Source organism: Syngnathoides biaculeatus, chromosome 2 (genome assembly GCF_019802595.1).
Source record: "Syngnathoides biaculeatus isolate LvHL_M chromosome 2, ASM1980259v1, whole genome shotgun sequence".
Taxonomy (NCBI): domain Eukaryota; kingdom Metazoa; phylum Chordata; class Actinopteri; order Syngnathiformes; family Syngnathidae; genus Syngnathoides; species Syngnathoides biaculeatus.
In genome coordinates this window covers 20427526-20444398 of record NC_084641.1, presented here as the reverse complement: position 1 = coordinate 20444398, position 16873 = coordinate 20427526, and the positions used below count along the sequence as shown (strand labels likewise).

Sequence of the window (16873 nt, the reverse complement as noted above, 5' to 3'; positions counted from 1 at the left end):
TCAAGTGTAGCCATACAGACAGACATGAACAGGCCGTGATCTCCTGCATTGACACAACTAGCATCCACCAAGCACACCATCTTTTGTCTATTTACGTTTCCCAACCTCGACAGAGGTCGTGAAGTTTATTGGACAATTAGCAGCAGCAGCAGCAGCTCTGGAAGTAGAACTCATACACAAGGACCAACACGTCACACTGCTGGAATTTGATTTGATGCCGAGTGGAGAAACGAGCCAACATATTTGAACTCTTGCATGAGATTACCAAGTTCAGATTTTTCTGAAATTGCAGCCACAATTGAAATGGCCTCTGCCTCTCCATGACTCCTCATGGCTGAAGGAAGTCTGCTTCATGTAAAGTACCGCAATGTAGTGCAAAGTATCATTTATAATCATCGATAACATTGGAGCTGCACAATTCGAATGGTATTGATAAATTGGAACCGGTTGTAAAATTACCAGACCTGAATGGGAGAAAGGTGAGCAAATGAGAGCGTAATAAGAGTAATAAGAAAGGTGCAGACGGGCCAAAGTGAAGACAGAAAGATGAGGGAGAGTAGAGAGAGAGGATGAAATGGAGGGTACCTTATCTCGAGATTTGAACCTTTTTCTCAGGACTACAACTTTCTCTGAGGACACTTAACTTCTCTTGTAATGAGAACCTTCTTTGTGCGTCAGTATCTCCTCTCAAAACGTGGAACATTGTTTCTGGATTAAAACCTTATCAGGTGATGAGAAACTTCCCGAGGACTAGGAACTTTCTCTGGACAAAATTCTTCTATGGGGAGTTGAACCTTGTGACAAGTACTTTTCTCAGGATGAAAATTTTCTCAGGCACTAGAATCTTCTCTGGGCACTGCAACCTTTACTATAGAACAAAACCTGTGGGGGGTAGAACTTTATCTTGAGAAGAGTATGTTATTTTGGCAAGAGAACCTTCTCTGGGAATTAGTACCTTCCATCAAGACTCTGAACCTTTTTTCTCGAGTACAACCTTCTCCCATGACAAGACCCTTATCTAGGGGCTACCTCCACTACTCTGGGAAGTACAACCTTCTCTCGGACTAAGCACTTTCTCTAGGCACTAGAATCTTTTCTCAGGACTAGAGGCTTCTTTCAGGAGTTCAACCTTGAGGTCATAGCCATGTCAGATATTTTTTGTTTTTTGACTCAAATGAGTCATCATTTTGTTGCAGAACGGTGGATGGATGGATGGATGGATGGATGAATGTGTACTCCCAATTACTTAACACAATCACTTTATTTGTTATTTATTGAGACATACCGGGAGATCAACACAATAGGGCGAATGGCATAGCAACAAATCCCACATACACCATTATCATCATAATCATCATCATCTTTGTTGTGACACAGTAGACATATTTATATAGAGGTAATAAGCGCTGATGAACATGTTGATGGAAAAGTGGAGCAATTAGCCAGATCTTATGTGATTAAGACTGAACAATGAATTCTTTTTATGGTATGTGCCCATTTTAACTAGAAAAGTGTCTTACTTTGTGGCTAATACCATGAATGAACAATCAATAATAACTTTTCTGTTGATAAATTGCAATAATTGTGTTGAATAGAAATAAATCACAAAATATAACAACAATTAAAATCACTTAAATGCAAAAGGAGACTAAAACCTTGTCTATGGACAACAACCCTCCTTTTAGGCAAGAGCCTAATCTTTGGACTAGAACCTTTTCTCAAGAATATAACCTTCTCTGGAACCAGAACCTTTCTTTTTGGTGTAGAGCATTCTCTCTAAAATACAATTTTGGCTGGGAACAAGAACCTTACCTCTGTACAAGAACCTTCTCTGCGGACTAGTAACTTTTCCAATAGCTGGAAACTTCTTGTGACAGGACTAGAAACATCTGTTGGGATTAGAACTTCACTTTGGGACTAGTACCTTCACTTTAAACTACAACTTTCTGTAAAGACTAGAACCTTGTTTCAGATGGACTTCATTATCTGGGGACAGATTTTATTTGGGGAATTGCACTTTCTCTTGGGACTACAAACCTTTCAGGACGAGAAGCTTCCCTTGACCCAAGGACTTCCTCTCAAGACCTGAGCCTTCTCTTGGGACTAGACTCTCATTTTGGCACTAAAACTTTCTTGCTTGGGTAAAGACCTGGTCACGGGACCACAGCTAGACCTAACACCTATTTCCTAGCTATATAAAGCGTAACATTTAAAATAATCAGATTGCAAGTTACACATTGTTTTGATGATCTGTTTCTCAAGTATCCTACAGGCATGAACTAATTGTGTACTTTGTAGTTTGTTGCTATCTGAAGTTCAGTCCATTTGCTTTTAACCGTTTATCGGGAAGATCTGCCACATCCTTTACAGCAGACGCACTGATGTACAAGAGCAACGGTCAAAACATGCTCAGCGAGGCATCCATGTAACTATGTCTATGCTCAGCACGAGGAGAACAGGGACTGGAACAAAGAAATAGGAAAAGAAGAGACACTTGTAACACCCATACGTGCCTACTTATACAAATGCACAAGCACGCACACACACACACATATCATCAGTTACGATACAACACAAACATTCGCAGGGATGACAGTCGATTGGGTAAAAGGGGAAAAGTCAATGTCAGCAGAAATATCCATCACAAGATTGAGGGATTGATCCACTTTGGGAACTTGAGCTGGTTTTCTATTTACAGTATTGTCAAAACATTAGGCTGGCTAGCTGGTTATCAGGCAAGAAGCTAAGCTAGTTAATTAAGCCAGTCTCCTAACAGTGTTTTATTGTCATTTCTGCAGAGTCACTCAAAACTACAACAAGGATTTTGGTTTCTAATGTGACTCAAAACACCTAGCTCGTTTTCAGGTTTGGTTTTCAGGTCTGGTTTCGGTGTGTGACCATGGGATTCTCCCAGTATATTGATACGGAGAAACAAATAGGCTGTTTAGAATTAGTTAGTATATATTCTCATACATGGTGAGTCCGTGTATATTCAGGGTTTGGCAACTGAGAATTCCCTTATTCAGTGATTTTTTTTTTTTTAAATGAACTTATCATCCATTTTTGGGTGATACTCATTCTGTTCTTGTGTGCCAAAGCCATGCCAAATTTAAAAATATGTTTTTGGCACCGGGGGGAGGGGGGTGGACTTACAGTAATTTAGTCAGGCCATAGCCTTATCTAATAGAAAAAAAGTGCTTTGCCTCTATCTTGAGACATCTATAGGGCCATTATATATACATTTTGGGGAGAACCTCAACAGCGCTCAGTCCATTTTGGGGTGGGAGAGATACTATATACATTACATGCACTTGTAAGAAATAGTATGTGAACCCTGGATTTTATGTACGTTATTGGGCACACCATATATACTTTACCTCTGCAGGGTGGAAAATGTATGTGAACCACAAGGTTAACAACTTCTCCTTGAGCAAATTGGAGTCAGGTGGCAGTCAACCTAGAGTCCAATCAATGTGAGGCGTTAGTTAAAGCTGCTCTAATGCTATAAAATGCACCTCTTTTTAGTTTGCTATTGTCAAAGACTCATTGCCCAATGTGAATCATGATGAAAACATAATTTTTCGGGTGGAATTAGTTTAAAAATAACAAGTCTATCGTTATGACTGAGATGAAGATCGAATCACATTACTAATTTATTCAGAAATCTATTATTCCGGAGGGTTCACAAACTTTTGTCTTCCAACTGTACAGTATATATTTACATATGTGTATATATTTTTCCAGTCTCTGTGTGTGTATGTATGTGTGTGTGTGTGTATATATATATATATATATATATACTTTGTGTGTGTGTGTGTGTTTATATATTTGTTTACTTATTTGCACAAACGTGCTTGCTGCAACCAAAAATGCTTTCATTTGTTTGATCCTTGGTAGCTTGATCCCTGTCATCTTTCATCTATTTTATCTCCAAATTGATTAGAGTGCGTTAATCAAAGCTCCAGGAGACCCCCCCCCCCCCATTAACATTTTGATAGTGTTGCATCGGTGGGAAGACTGCAGGTGGGCATTCCCTCCATGTCGATGCTTCCTGTGAAAAGAAAACACTGTGGTCACTATGAAAGGATTCTTGCTCGTGCAATGACTGAGTACACATTTATTGTTAATTTGTAATTGACTCATAAGATTAATTTGTGTTGTGTCAATTTAGGTATTTATCAAATGAATCAAATCATCCTTGGAATGAAATAAAATACCATTAGTCTAGTTCAGCTCCTTGAAAAACAACATTTTCTGTCGATGCGATGTTGAGCACCCCTGCTATAGACCCACCGTCTTCAGTATCGCTATGACTTGGGCAGTGATATTCTATTACATATTTGAAGCACGCCAATATCTTGAAAAAAAATCAATCAAAAAAATTCAATCATGGAACAGGTCGTAACTCAAAAAACTCTGCCCCTGTACATTCGAGTTAAAATCTGGAGTTTGATCACAATGTCATGCAACTTCCTGTGCGACTCACCAAGTTCCCGTCAGCTCACATCTGATTGGAGAAGGAGGTAGGCGCCCCCTGCTCTGCATCCTGTAAATGGCACCATGAACAGATCAGTGCTCCACCCAACTATTATCAAGGTTTAGTCAAGGTCTAGCTCAGTGGTTTCTTAAAATGTTTATGCCAACAACCAACACACACAAAAAAACATCAACTTCCATTATACCGCAAACAGGAAGGGGCTCAGCGCGGATCCCTGCTGCAGTCCCTCCTCCACCTTAAATTCTTCTGACACATCTACTGCACATCTCACCGCTGTTCTGCTGCCCTCCTACATGTCCTGTACTATTCTAACATATTTCTCCGCCACACCGGACTTGCGCGTGCAGTACCACTGTTCCTCTCTTAATTTTAATATTAAATATTTAGTTTTTATAGTGCATTCAATTGAATATGGGATGAAAAGGATTTGGAAATCAATTTATTTTGTTTTACAGAACTTCCAAGCTTCATTGGAATTGGAGTTTGCACCAGTATGATCATTTACTTCAAACGTGTAGCAGATAAGTACAAATTGGAGTTCGGAAAGATTAAATGCAAATGTATGTAAATAAATGTAAAAATTATTTAAAATTTATAATTCTCCAGAAGCTTGTGTAACATGCAATCTGTATCTTACCTGGTTGTAACCCTGCTGGTTATAGTCAGGCTGGTAGCCCCCCTGGTTACTGGCATACGGGTCCTGCTCGTAGGCGCCTGGCGCTGTGGCGACGCCGGGGGGTTTCTCCTGAGTGGCTGGAGCTCTCATGAAGGGGGCGATGATGCCTGTCTCCTTGAAGACGAACCACAGGTTTCCCACCCACAGGACTAGATTGATGAAGCCAAAAGCCTGCACGCAGAGTAGTAGTGATACAGCAATTTAATGAACAAACCATATCTGATTAGTTGTAAAATGCTGTTTGTGTTTCTCAGTAGAAAGCTAGTTATTATCGGTTGTTAGTACTGGTCACTACAGGTAACTAGTGTTGTTAGTTGTCACCACTACTTGTGAGTTTTCATTAGCCGGCGTTGGTGGCTATTAGCATTTATTAGCAGTTGTAATCAGTATATAATTGTAATTATCTCTCATTAGTTAGTGTTAGTTCATTAGCTGTTGTCATGGTCAAAATTGGTCATCAGTGGTAAAGTCAGCTAGTGATGTAAGCAGCCGTGAGCTGTCATTAGCTGTTAATGGTCATGAACTGTCAATAACAGTCGTTCGCAGCTATGGCTCACCACAGACGTGTTGAGTCCAGATACGACAGGATCGTGGACTTCCCGGCACCGGTTCTCCTCGGCGTCACAGGCGGAAATCAAAGTGATGACCTGGTCTGGGTCTGTGGCCCTCTTGACGTCGGACAAACCCTTGGCCCACGCCGCCGAGCTCACCAACCACATGAAGGCGAACACGGCGCTCACGCCAAGGTCCTGTGTGGGACCACAAACATACACATGTACACGCACATGCCAGCCACATCAAGTGAGCCAGCGTTCACATTCAAATGATTTTCAGGCTCGCCAAGACCCTCATCCATGCCTAAATCACTACTCATCTGGACTAAGGCAACAAAATCTTGTACATCAGTACTAACATTACCATTAACATTAGTGCCTATATTAGCATCAATGTTCTTCTTCTTTTCCTTTCGGCTTGTCCCGTTAGGGGTCGCCACAGCGTGTCATCTTTTTCCATCTCGTGCATCTTCCTCTCTAACACCCACTGTCCTCATGTCCTCCCTCACAACATCCATCCAACTTTTCTTTGGTCTTCCTCTCGCTCTTTTGCCAGGCAGCTCCATCCTCAGTACCCTTCTACCAATTTACTCACTCTCTCGCCCCTGGACATGTCCAAACCATCGAAGTCTGTTCTCTCTAGCCTTGTCTCCAAAACATCCAACTTTGGCTGTCCCTCTAATGAGTTCATTTCTAATCCTATCCACCCTGCTCACTCCAAGTAAGAACCTCAACATTTTCATTTCTTCTACCTCCAGTTCTGCTTCCTGTTGTTTCTTCAGTGCCACCGTCTCTAATCCGTACATCATGTCCGGCCTCACTGCTGTTTTATAAACTTTGCCCTTCATCCTAGCGGAGACTCTTCTGTCGCATAGAAGACCGGACACCTTCCACCAACTGTTCCACCCCGCTTGGACCCGTTTCTTCACTTCCTTACCACACTCTCCATTGCTCTGTATTGTTGACCCCAAGTATTTGAAGTCATCTACCCTCGCTATCTCTTCTCCCCAGAGATATTAGCATCAATGTTAATCATTATATTAGCATTTATGTTAGCAGATATATGTTTTACATATACACCGAATATTAGCTCTATTATGTCTACCTTTAACTTTTCCTGGTTTTGACTTATTTTGGCTCTAATTCTCCCAGGCAAGCTGTTTCTCATGTGATGTTGTTCCTATAGGCTCCATGTGTATACAGCTGGACATAGATAACTGTCTTGTTTTATCTCCCTTACTTGAATATAATGAAATGACATTTAGTCTGATCTTTAGTAAGGGGTGACTACTCGTAAGACTTGTACCTTTTCCTCTCTTTGCAAAGACTCTCCTTTGTTTTTGTAATAAAAATCCACAAAGACAAGATTGTCTCCTTGCTTATGGTCTCAGAAAAATATTTTGCCAAAACAATTGGTGTCAAAAATGGGATTCTAGGATTGATCGCCGATCCAGAGGGTCTCCGGACCAATGACTGCTCATCTGGGACAAGCGCACTAGTCCTACCCTTACCCAAGAATTCGGACTGGGAACTGCCCGGCTCCTTTCCTGAATTGGCCATCACCTCGGGATTCCAGACTAAACACAACAAAGAACTGCGGTAAAGAATTTTGTCATTTATTTCTTGATTTTTGGTGGGAACAATATTGTCTTTGTATTATGGGGTATTGGTAGTTGCTCTCCAGACGTTCGATTGGTAGGGTTCGAGTCCGTACCATAAATTATAGTTCAGTGAGGGGTTCGGTGCACCTGAAAGCGAGTAATAGAGTTCCCGGGCTTAAATTCAGCGAGGGGGTTGGTGCCTCAAGATCTTATGGTGAGGGGTTCGTGTCCCCAAGATCCACCATTAGGGGTTTGAGGCCCCAACAATTTTGGAGACGTTTGAATATCGTGATAAAGAGAAAGCGCTTCCAGAAAATGGGGAGTGGGAAGAGCAAAAACAGTGATAAAAGCAAAAACAGAGATTTACCAGTGTACACATCAGCAAACATAACCATTAGGGGAAAATATGGGGAGAAATCTATAGCGTGGGAAGAGAAATGGGTAACTGACTCTGGTTTTTCAGTCACGGGAAGTTTAAGTATCTGGCAGTTACAACATTTAAAAGAAAGGTTTTGAGGAGGAGAATGTTAGTTTAAAGAAGAACAAAACAATCAAAATTAAGGATTCAGAAGACTTTTTGAGAAAAATGCAGAATGTCTGGAAATGTGGTTGACAGAAGCTACTAAGCAAGAGAAGAGTCAAAAGAATTTAGATGAGGGAAAAGTGAAAAAAGGAAAAGAGTGCAAAGAAACTTATGACTGTATATCTCCTCGTATGAGACTATCTGAGGCTGCCTGGTAGAATATGTCGGGACGACACAAGTGACTGGGTACCCCCATATCCTGCGCAAGTCAAACAGCAACCTGACCAACAAAGCGGCAATGATGACAACCAGTGGCCCCCTCCTCCGCATGCGGCACCAGTGCTTCCAACCACTCCGCTCCCTCCCCTCTGCACACAAGCTGCTGCTACTCTCTCCTGCTCTCAGCCTGTTCAGTTGGGTCCGGCTGACAGCTTGCCACCTCCTGCCTTGTGACAGGAAAAATGGGTCTCGGGTCCACCATCACCGACAGTTACCAGACAGAAGGCCAAGATGTATCCAGACTTCTGCATGTCAATGATTGAGTTCCCTGGCCTGGACGGTCAACCTGTCCTGGGGTACCGTCGCATGGACCTGGAAATGAAAGAGGCAATAAAAGGTGGCCACATCCCAATGATGGTGGCCAAAAGCTGCATCGAGCTTTCCTTTAGTTTGTCTGACAGTGGTAGCCCATTGGCAGTGAGGTCTGCAAACTTCTTCTCCTCCTTCTGCGAGTGGAGAATTTTGGCAAAATTGCTGCAATAGTGAAAAAAGGGAAGTACAAGCAGCTGCAAGTTAGGATAGCCTCTTGGAATGCGAATGACAGTCGTAGGGGGGAGGCGTTGGAGATGCACTTCCCACTCCGCACTGACCTGTCATGGAAGCGTGCCTATGTGCAAGGGGCTCAGAGGACAGCAGGTGAGTACTTGCACGGCCTCATGGATATTTGTGAATGCCATTCTGGAGTTCCTACACCAGCCTGTTTTGACGGCGAGGGGATTTCCTTCGAGTACGTTGTTAAAGCAGCATTTGTGGATGGTCTATGTTCCCCATTTACCAAAATCACGGCTAATACCCAGATTGGAGGCTGGTCACACAACCGCCTGGTAGAAATTATGCGACATGCCAAACACGCTAAAACCAAAGAATGTAGACAGATGAAAGAAGAAGAGAATTTAGCGAAGGCATCGCTAAATGCACACCTGGCGATGGCTACATTCGCCAATTTCAGGACATTCCAGGACAATTTCAAACCCAAAGACATGGTAGACGAGGCACGAAACGTGGAGTGGGTAGAGGAAGCCGTAACAATGCCAACTGGCAGAGTGGTGACTTCAATGATGACTCTTGGTACAACTGTGGAGAGAAGGGACATTGGCAAAGGGACTGCCCGAAAAGACATTGCTGACGGTCAGAGGAGGCGTGGGGGGCTCAGCTTACGTGGTGTCACGTCTGACTGATTCCTGATGGACCCTGGAGCAGCGAAGTTGACCGGTGATACACAAACACACCTGCATCCAACACTCGCTCTTTGCAGTGAAGGAACGCTTGCTACTGATACATTGCATGCTGAGATTTAAGATAAGATTACTGCTTTAGAGAAAGAAATTGCAGCCCAACCACCAGAGATTCACACAGTTTTGAAAAGTGCCGCCTATATGAACTTTCCCACAGTTGACTCTCCGTGTTGATTCAGGAGCTTCAAATTCTGTGATAATGGCCTCCGAGCCTACTGTTCTTGCGCCAAACAAACGATTAATGTGACAATTCACCAGTTCAAATGCCAAATATCTGGTGAAAAAAGTCAGACCTCAATTTCAGCCAACCGAATGGTATTTTCTTCAAGATTTACAAGCTGTTAATGCTGCAGTAAATTGTGTGGCAAACCCTTATACCACTATGAGCCAAATTCCACCTGGCACAAAGTGGTTTTCAGTTGTTGACCTTTCTAATGCATTTTTTTTTCTGTGGCAGTTCACAATGATTCACAATTTTGGTTTGCCTTCACTTTCGAAGGGAAAAAGTGCCCTTGGAATTTAACTGTCCAAACCTGAAACATATTTCCTTCCATTTGTACTTACCGTGTCATACTTCACGGCCCTAATGTTAACTATACTTTCAAACGATTAAATTTACTACAACAAACTTACTCAACTGTACGGCCCATAAGTTTACTTATCTGCCTTGCTGTTCTTTCCCCATGAGGATAATAGTGTATTGCTCCAGGGAGAAAGCAAATCAATTCCTGTCCTGTTGTCTTTGCATTTTATTTCTATTTTTAGGAAGATTTTGGGGAGGGGTCATGAGAAGTAGGTGCTCCCCACAAGAGGGACCCATTTTCCTTTACCCCACAGGTGTCAAACTCAAGGCCCTGGCAGCAAGATCCGGCCCGCCGCAGGATCTTATGTTCAGCACAAAGGCAAATCATGTGTATCAACTCCCATAATTTTTGTTAAAGAGGACAAAAATATCAAATTGGCATATCATCAATGATACCGTTGAGATATTAGAAGCATTTTTGTTACCAAATATCAACAATCGTTGAAAAAATCCATTACCCTTGATTTCCAATTCCAAAACGAGTTCATAAATTTTATGTGTAACTATGATGAAGCGATTAAATATTTTTATGGTTTCGCAGTCATAACGGTCATCTGAGGGATACTGTAACTACAATGTGGCCTGCCACCAAAATGAGTTTGACAGTCTTTCTCTAACCTTACCAAAGTTTAGGAAGACTTCTTCATGTAAGGTATCGCTTCCATACCTATGCGGTTTGTTGTTTTTTATCTTACTGTTGTGCCGTAGCTAGATGTCATAGATGTCTGTTGTGGATGCACACCTCAGATAGTGAAGCCGCTGCAGATAGAGTGTAGACAACATGAATATACCCACTCACCACTAGTGGGCCCTTGTTGTTCTCCTTGTACTTGTCGAAAAAGAAGACGTAGACGCTGAGCGCCGCCGTGGCATACAGGAAGGAGAAGACTCCAATGGTGACAAAGAACTCAGCCGAGGAGGAATAGTCGCCCACCAGGAAGATACGTTCCGTGGTGCCATTCTTGCAGGTGGGGGCGTCAAAATACATGTGATGCAATCTGACACACAGACAAAAAAACATTACAAAGGTACTACAATTAGCACTATTATTAGCATTACAGCTAGCATCAACATTAATCTCAATGTCAGCAGTATTAACAATAACTTTAGCACTTATTTTAGCATTACATTACCACTGATATTAAAACTAAAATGATCACAAGTTAGCATTAATATTAGCTCTAATATTATCATTACCACAAACTCTCCTATTAGCATTCATGTTATAACTAGTATAAGCAATGGGTTTAGCACTGATATGAGCCTAAAGGTTATCACTAATATTAGAATCACAGTTAACCAGCACTTTTTAACCACTAATATTAGCATTAACTTTAGCTCTGCTATTGACATAAAGATAAGCACTAATATTAGCACTAAATGTATCACTTGTTGCCCTGCAGTAGGCTGGTGACCTGTTCAGAATATGCCCGCCTCTCTCCAGCATCCCCAGTGGCCCTTGTAAGAATAAATGGATGGATGGATGGATAGATGGAGTTATCAATTGTGCTTGCGTTAATTTGAGCACTTATATCAGCATTAAAGTATTACTAATATTAGCATTATTCTTATCTCTGATATGAACATGATTAATTTTAGCATGAAAATATTACTTGTATCAGCATTATCATTAACAGAAATATTAGCATTATAGTTATAACTACTCTTAGCATTACAGTTAACACCAATTTTACCACTAATATTAGTATTATCCTTATTAACAGAGTTAACACTATCGATAGCATTAATATAAGCATAGCTTTTATTCCCAATATTTGCATCAATGTTGTCACTGGTGGTAACATTAGCATTAGCACTAAGATGAAAATAGTTATCAGTAGTGTTAGCATTAATGTTTGCAGGAATATATGCATTAAAGTTATGACTAATATTAGCATTAATGTATGGTAGTATAATATGAGCATTACCGTTAGCACTAGTACAATCCTGGGAGCCCAAACACGTGTTAATATTAATGTTTGACACCAACATTAGTATTAATGTACAACTAATATTCCGATTGTTATTACTAACATTACACTTAACGTTAGCACTAATAAAAGTTATAGTTCCACGTGAACTGAAGGGCCAATTCCTCACCTGAAAGGATATTCAAACTCCACCTCGATGCTCAGGTCGCTGGATGTGCGGTTCTTGCACTCCACGGACATGCGGAGCATTCCCGAGTAGCTTCCGCATGTGGAGAAAGCCAAGATGGCGAAAAACTGAGGAAGGAGTGAGCAATAGTTAAAAAGTGTAAACTCAGCCTATACAACATGATTGCATGGCTGCATAAGCATGAACTGACCCACTGCAGGATCTTGATGAAGCCCAGAGGAACCTTCAGTATCCTAAACTGACCCTGAGCCACCAACTGGGGGAGACACAAACATCAAAACATCGTTATTCACTGAAAAATTAGATTCATGTACTTCTTTGCCGTCATTTTTTTGGGTTCATCTTGACACCAAAGGACGATGTTGAAGTGAGTTGAGGAGCCTCGTTTAGACAAGAGAAGTGCTTTGGTGCCATCTTGTCGCATCTTGGTGCAATAAGGCAATGGAAAAGTGACGAGAGGAGATTAATTCAGACAGAAGTCATGCTTCGTCGCCATTTTGTTCCCCGGGCGAGCGAGTTCCGGGGCTCGGCGGGGAGCAAGCTCCCCCGGCGAGCCTCAGAGCTTGCTCCCAGAAGTTCGGCTAACGGCCTCCCCGTCTGCCAAAGCTCGGCTAATGGCTTCCCCGGACACCGAACCTCGGCTCGCGGCTTGTCGCCGTAGCTCACTCGTCAGACTCCGCGTCATTTCCGTTCGAAGAACCATCCGAATATTCAACAGTATTTACAGCCACAGGTTCAAATCTGTATGGAAGTATTCCTCCGTCTTCCCGATCAACCGATACTGCTACTTCTTCATCAGATGAGGATAAATCTGAGAAATCAGCCCTGGGCATAAATGGTGTCCCATGTAATCGAGCGTTTGGAACGGCACATAACATGTCTCATTCGCCCACGTAGGTCATGTGACTCGGGAAAATGGCAGCGCCCCTGAAAATTCGTAATTGTCGAAAAAAATATTCTCAAAACACTATTAAATGAGAGAGGATTTAACATGTTCATGCAAACCACTGGATTTCCCCTTTTTGGTAAACAGACACCAAACTCGCTTATATTTTGATGATTGTAAATCTTTAGCATAGAAACGCTCAGCAACTGGTAGTATGTACGCCAGGTGAGTTGCGTGACATCGCCACGCGAGGGGAGCATCACATGACACTTGGCCTGTGACCATAATTAGTATCATTCAATCAATAAAAAATAAACACGATAAATCATGCAAAAATAAGATCAATATAAATAAATAAAATAAGAAACACAATGTGGGTTAGGATGGCTGCGTCCTTAGCCGATAGCGGGCACATGGAATGCCGGCAGATCGGTACACTCTTGCCGGTGTTGGCTCCGTCCAGTACTGTACTGCCTTGCCAAAAATTCCAAGAATCAAGATTCCAAGATTTAGAAAACAGAGAGACTCAGGGGAAAGATAGCTAGCTGATGGTATTGTTCGCAAACTAATGACTAGCTCCAAGCTAATGAGTTAAGGAGCTACTGTAAACAACTCCCTCATTTGTGTCATTTGAGAGCGAATGAAAGTCTATTGGGATCTGCTTATTCTGATGGAAGAGTTTATCTGGAGCACTTTCGATTCAAAGAAAAGGCTCCATGGAAACCAGTTTGGTCTTGCACCTCGTTATTCTTTTTTTTTTTATTCTTTATTATTTTATTCTTATTGGCACGGTGGATCAGCTGGTAAAGCATTGGCGTCACAGTTCTGAGGACCCGGGTTCGATCCCGGCCTCGCCTGTGTGGGGTTTGCACTCCGGTTTCCTCCCACTTTCCAAAAACATGCAACATTGATTGGACACTCTAAATTGCCCCAGTTGAGGTTGTACGCCACCTCCTGCCCGTTGACAGCTGGGATATGCTCTCGTGAGGATAAGCGGCAAGGAATATGGACGGATGGATTTAATTCTTTATTTCAGACCAGATCACAGAGTAAAGAAAAATAATTTAACGGAGACTCAAGAACAGAAATGAAACTACAGCAATAAAAATACAGATTTTAAAACCTCCAATAGAATACAAAAAAGAATAAAATAATAGAGGTGGGCATCATTTTCTATAATTTGAGAGACACTTCAAAAAAGTTTTTTTCATTTATTGTGATTTGGGAGAATACATTGTCGGGGGAGTGAGCCTTCGTCATCAGCATCACCACCCCGCTCCGCTCTTTTTCCCCTTCTGCCATTTTCCACATTTGCTCACGGACACGAAGGGCACGATGACGTCACGCAATGTGTCGCAAACGGAGGCCCAGACGGGCCCCCAAAATAATCCCCCTCCCCTACATCCGAATGGGCCCCGCTGAACGCACCAGCTCGTCTTCGTGGACGCGCGAAACACGCAGAAAGCGCGCGGACGGGAGGACGTCGTGCACGAGCATGCAAAGGTACCCCGATGTCAAAGATTTGTTTTTGTTATTTTTAGTTGTTGTTGTTTTTTTTACCTGATTGACGACGTCCATGATGCTGGATGTGTACGAGCGCGACAGCAGATGGACCAGGAGGGAGGAGAATGCTAAAAGGACGGAGGAGGGAGCAGGAGGAGGGGGAAGAGGGATGACGGACACGCAGGGGTGACGTGTTTCCTGTGCGCTTCTCTCATTTTATTACGATTATTATATTTCTATTTCGCACTTGACAAATAAAGAGGTGTCATTTCACAATTGTAGGACAATCGAGCAAAGGCATCTCTGGGAATCAGACCACTTATTTGTTTTCAAGAAAAGAGGTAATACATGATATATTATGTACCCCGCCACCGCCCCCCCCCCCCCAAATTTGAGTGCCCTGGTGTCACTACAGACACATTTGTACAACATATTTCTTGCCGTGAAGAAATTGGCTGGTTTTACTGGCGGGATGTGCACCGATCAAACGCATGTTTTACGTGAAAATGCTCTGCTAAAACTTTTTTTTTTTCACGTTAGTTCCGAAGTGACATTAAAGAGAAATGTCACAAATTAGAATTTGCATCTAGCAGTGCTGCATAAGTATAAGGATAAAATACAATAATATAATAATGATAATGAGATAATTTGAAAAGAAAAATCCAGAAATCACAAAGTATGTTTTTTTAAACGATTTATTTGTGTGATACACTTGCAAATAATTATTTGAACACCTGTCTATCAGCTAGAATTCTGACCCTCAAAGACCTGTTAGTCCGCCTTTAAAGGTCCATCTCCACTCCATGTACTATCCTGAAACAGATGCACCTGTGCGAGGTCATTAGCTGCATGAATACACCTCTCCACCCCTTAGAATCAGTAAGACTCAAACTTGTAACATTTCTTTTTAGATTATCTCTCTCACAGTGGACATGCACCTACGATGAAAATTTCAGACCCTTCTATGATTCCTAAGTGGGAGAACTTGCAATATAGCAGCGTGTTCAAATACTTATTTTCTTCACTGTATCATACCAGACACCTTCCGCCAGCTATTCCACCCCGCTTGGACCCGTTTCTTCACTTCCTTGCCACACTCTCCATTGCTCTGTATTGGTGACCCCAAGTATTTGAAGTCGTCCACCCTCACTATCTCTTCTCTCTGTAGCCTCACTCTTCCCCCTCCACCCCTCTCATTCACGCACACATGTTCTGTTTTAGTTCGGCTAATCTTCATTCCTCTTCTTTCCAGTGCATGCCTCCATCTTTCTAATTGTTCCTCCACCTGCTCCCTGCTTTCACCGCAGATCACAATATTATCTGCGGACATCATGGTCCAAGGGGAATCCAGTCCCACCCCATCTGTCATCCTATCCATTACCACAGCAAACAGGAAGGTGCTCAGAGTGGATCCCTGATGCAGTCCCACCTCAACCTTAAATTCTTCTGTCACACCTGTGGCACAGCTCACGACTGTTGTGCTGCCCTCATACATGTCCCCTACTAGCCTAACATATTTCTCCGCCACACCAGACCTGCGCATGCAGTACAACAGTTCCTCTCTTGGTACTCTGTCAAAGGCTTTCTCTAGATCCACAAAGACACAAATAGCGCCCTCTGAACTTCTTTGTACTTTTCAATTAGTATCCTCAAGGCAATTACACCATGTATATGCAGTACTGTAATACATACTTGTACCTCGTGTCTCATTGTCTGTTTCCAGTTTGTCGTAACTTGTTGTCACGTTCCAGCCGCCCATGTTGCATGTCGTTGGCACATTGTAAGCTTAGACCATGCCTCATTTCGTTTTCTTTTTTTTTCCTTTTTTTTATTTTTACATGCTCTATTACTTCTTTCTCTTTTTTTTTTGATACTGTTGGCTTTTTGGACTGCCTACCACTGTAGCGACCTCTGCTAGTAATAAAAATTCTCTTCTCAAACTGCCCCGTTTGTGAAGTCGCACATCTGGGTCCCATCCCATGTTCTGCCCTTGACGCAACCCATTTCTGCTGTTTCTCAAAGCCTCTACCAGAGTGTGCCACACAGGGCATTAACTGTAAAAAGATAAGAAGTAACTACACGTTGGACACATAGGTGTGCGACACACATACCTAATAAATAATTATTAAAACCTTTGGTGTTGTCATTGATCAAATTTTGTTAGAGTAAAGCAGTAGTAAATTGGACGTATAGCTATAGAAGGCAAAAGCTACAAGTGTTGGTTTCTCAGCGTTTTGGTCAAACTAGCTTTTCAAGTCACTATGCCCTGAAAATAAAACACTTTTACTACTTAGTATATCAAAAAAGATGGACAAACCTGTGTTTTTTTTTTAAAAAAAACCATAGATTTTAATTTTTTTCCACATTTGACATTTGCTTTTTTCTCCTAATACCAAAACAAACTCTGAAAATGTTTT

General features: G+C 42.1%; 1 protein-coding gene and 1 long non-coding RNA gene across 2 annotated transcripts; one reads left to right on the top strand and one right to left on the bottom strand.

Moving 5' to 3' along the window:
* Positions 1–1279: 1279 nt before the first annotated feature.
* On the bottom strand, positions 1280–14628 carry LOC133511334 (synaptophysin-like). The gene is made up of 8 exons (XM_061840145.1): positions 14514–14628; positions 12258–12323; positions 12050–12174; positions 10749–10947; positions 5732–5923; positions 5136–5345; positions 4487–4546; positions 1280–4051 (listed from the first exon to the last, which is right to left on the bottom strand). The coding sequence occupies exons 1-7, from the start codon at positions 14529–14531 to the stop codon at positions 4502–4504; spliced, it is 855 nt and encodes a 284-aa protein (XP_061696129.1). The 5' UTR covers positions 14532–14628; the 3' UTR covers positions 1280–4051; positions 4487–4501.
* On the top strand, positions 14550–16474 carry LOC133511341 (uncharacterized). The gene is made up of 3 exons (XR_009797878.1): positions 14550–14656; positions 14739–14797; positions 15764–16474. It is a non-coding gene; the product is annotated as an uncharacterized LOC133511341 (long non-coding RNA).
* Positions 16475–16873: the final 399 nt, after the last annotated feature.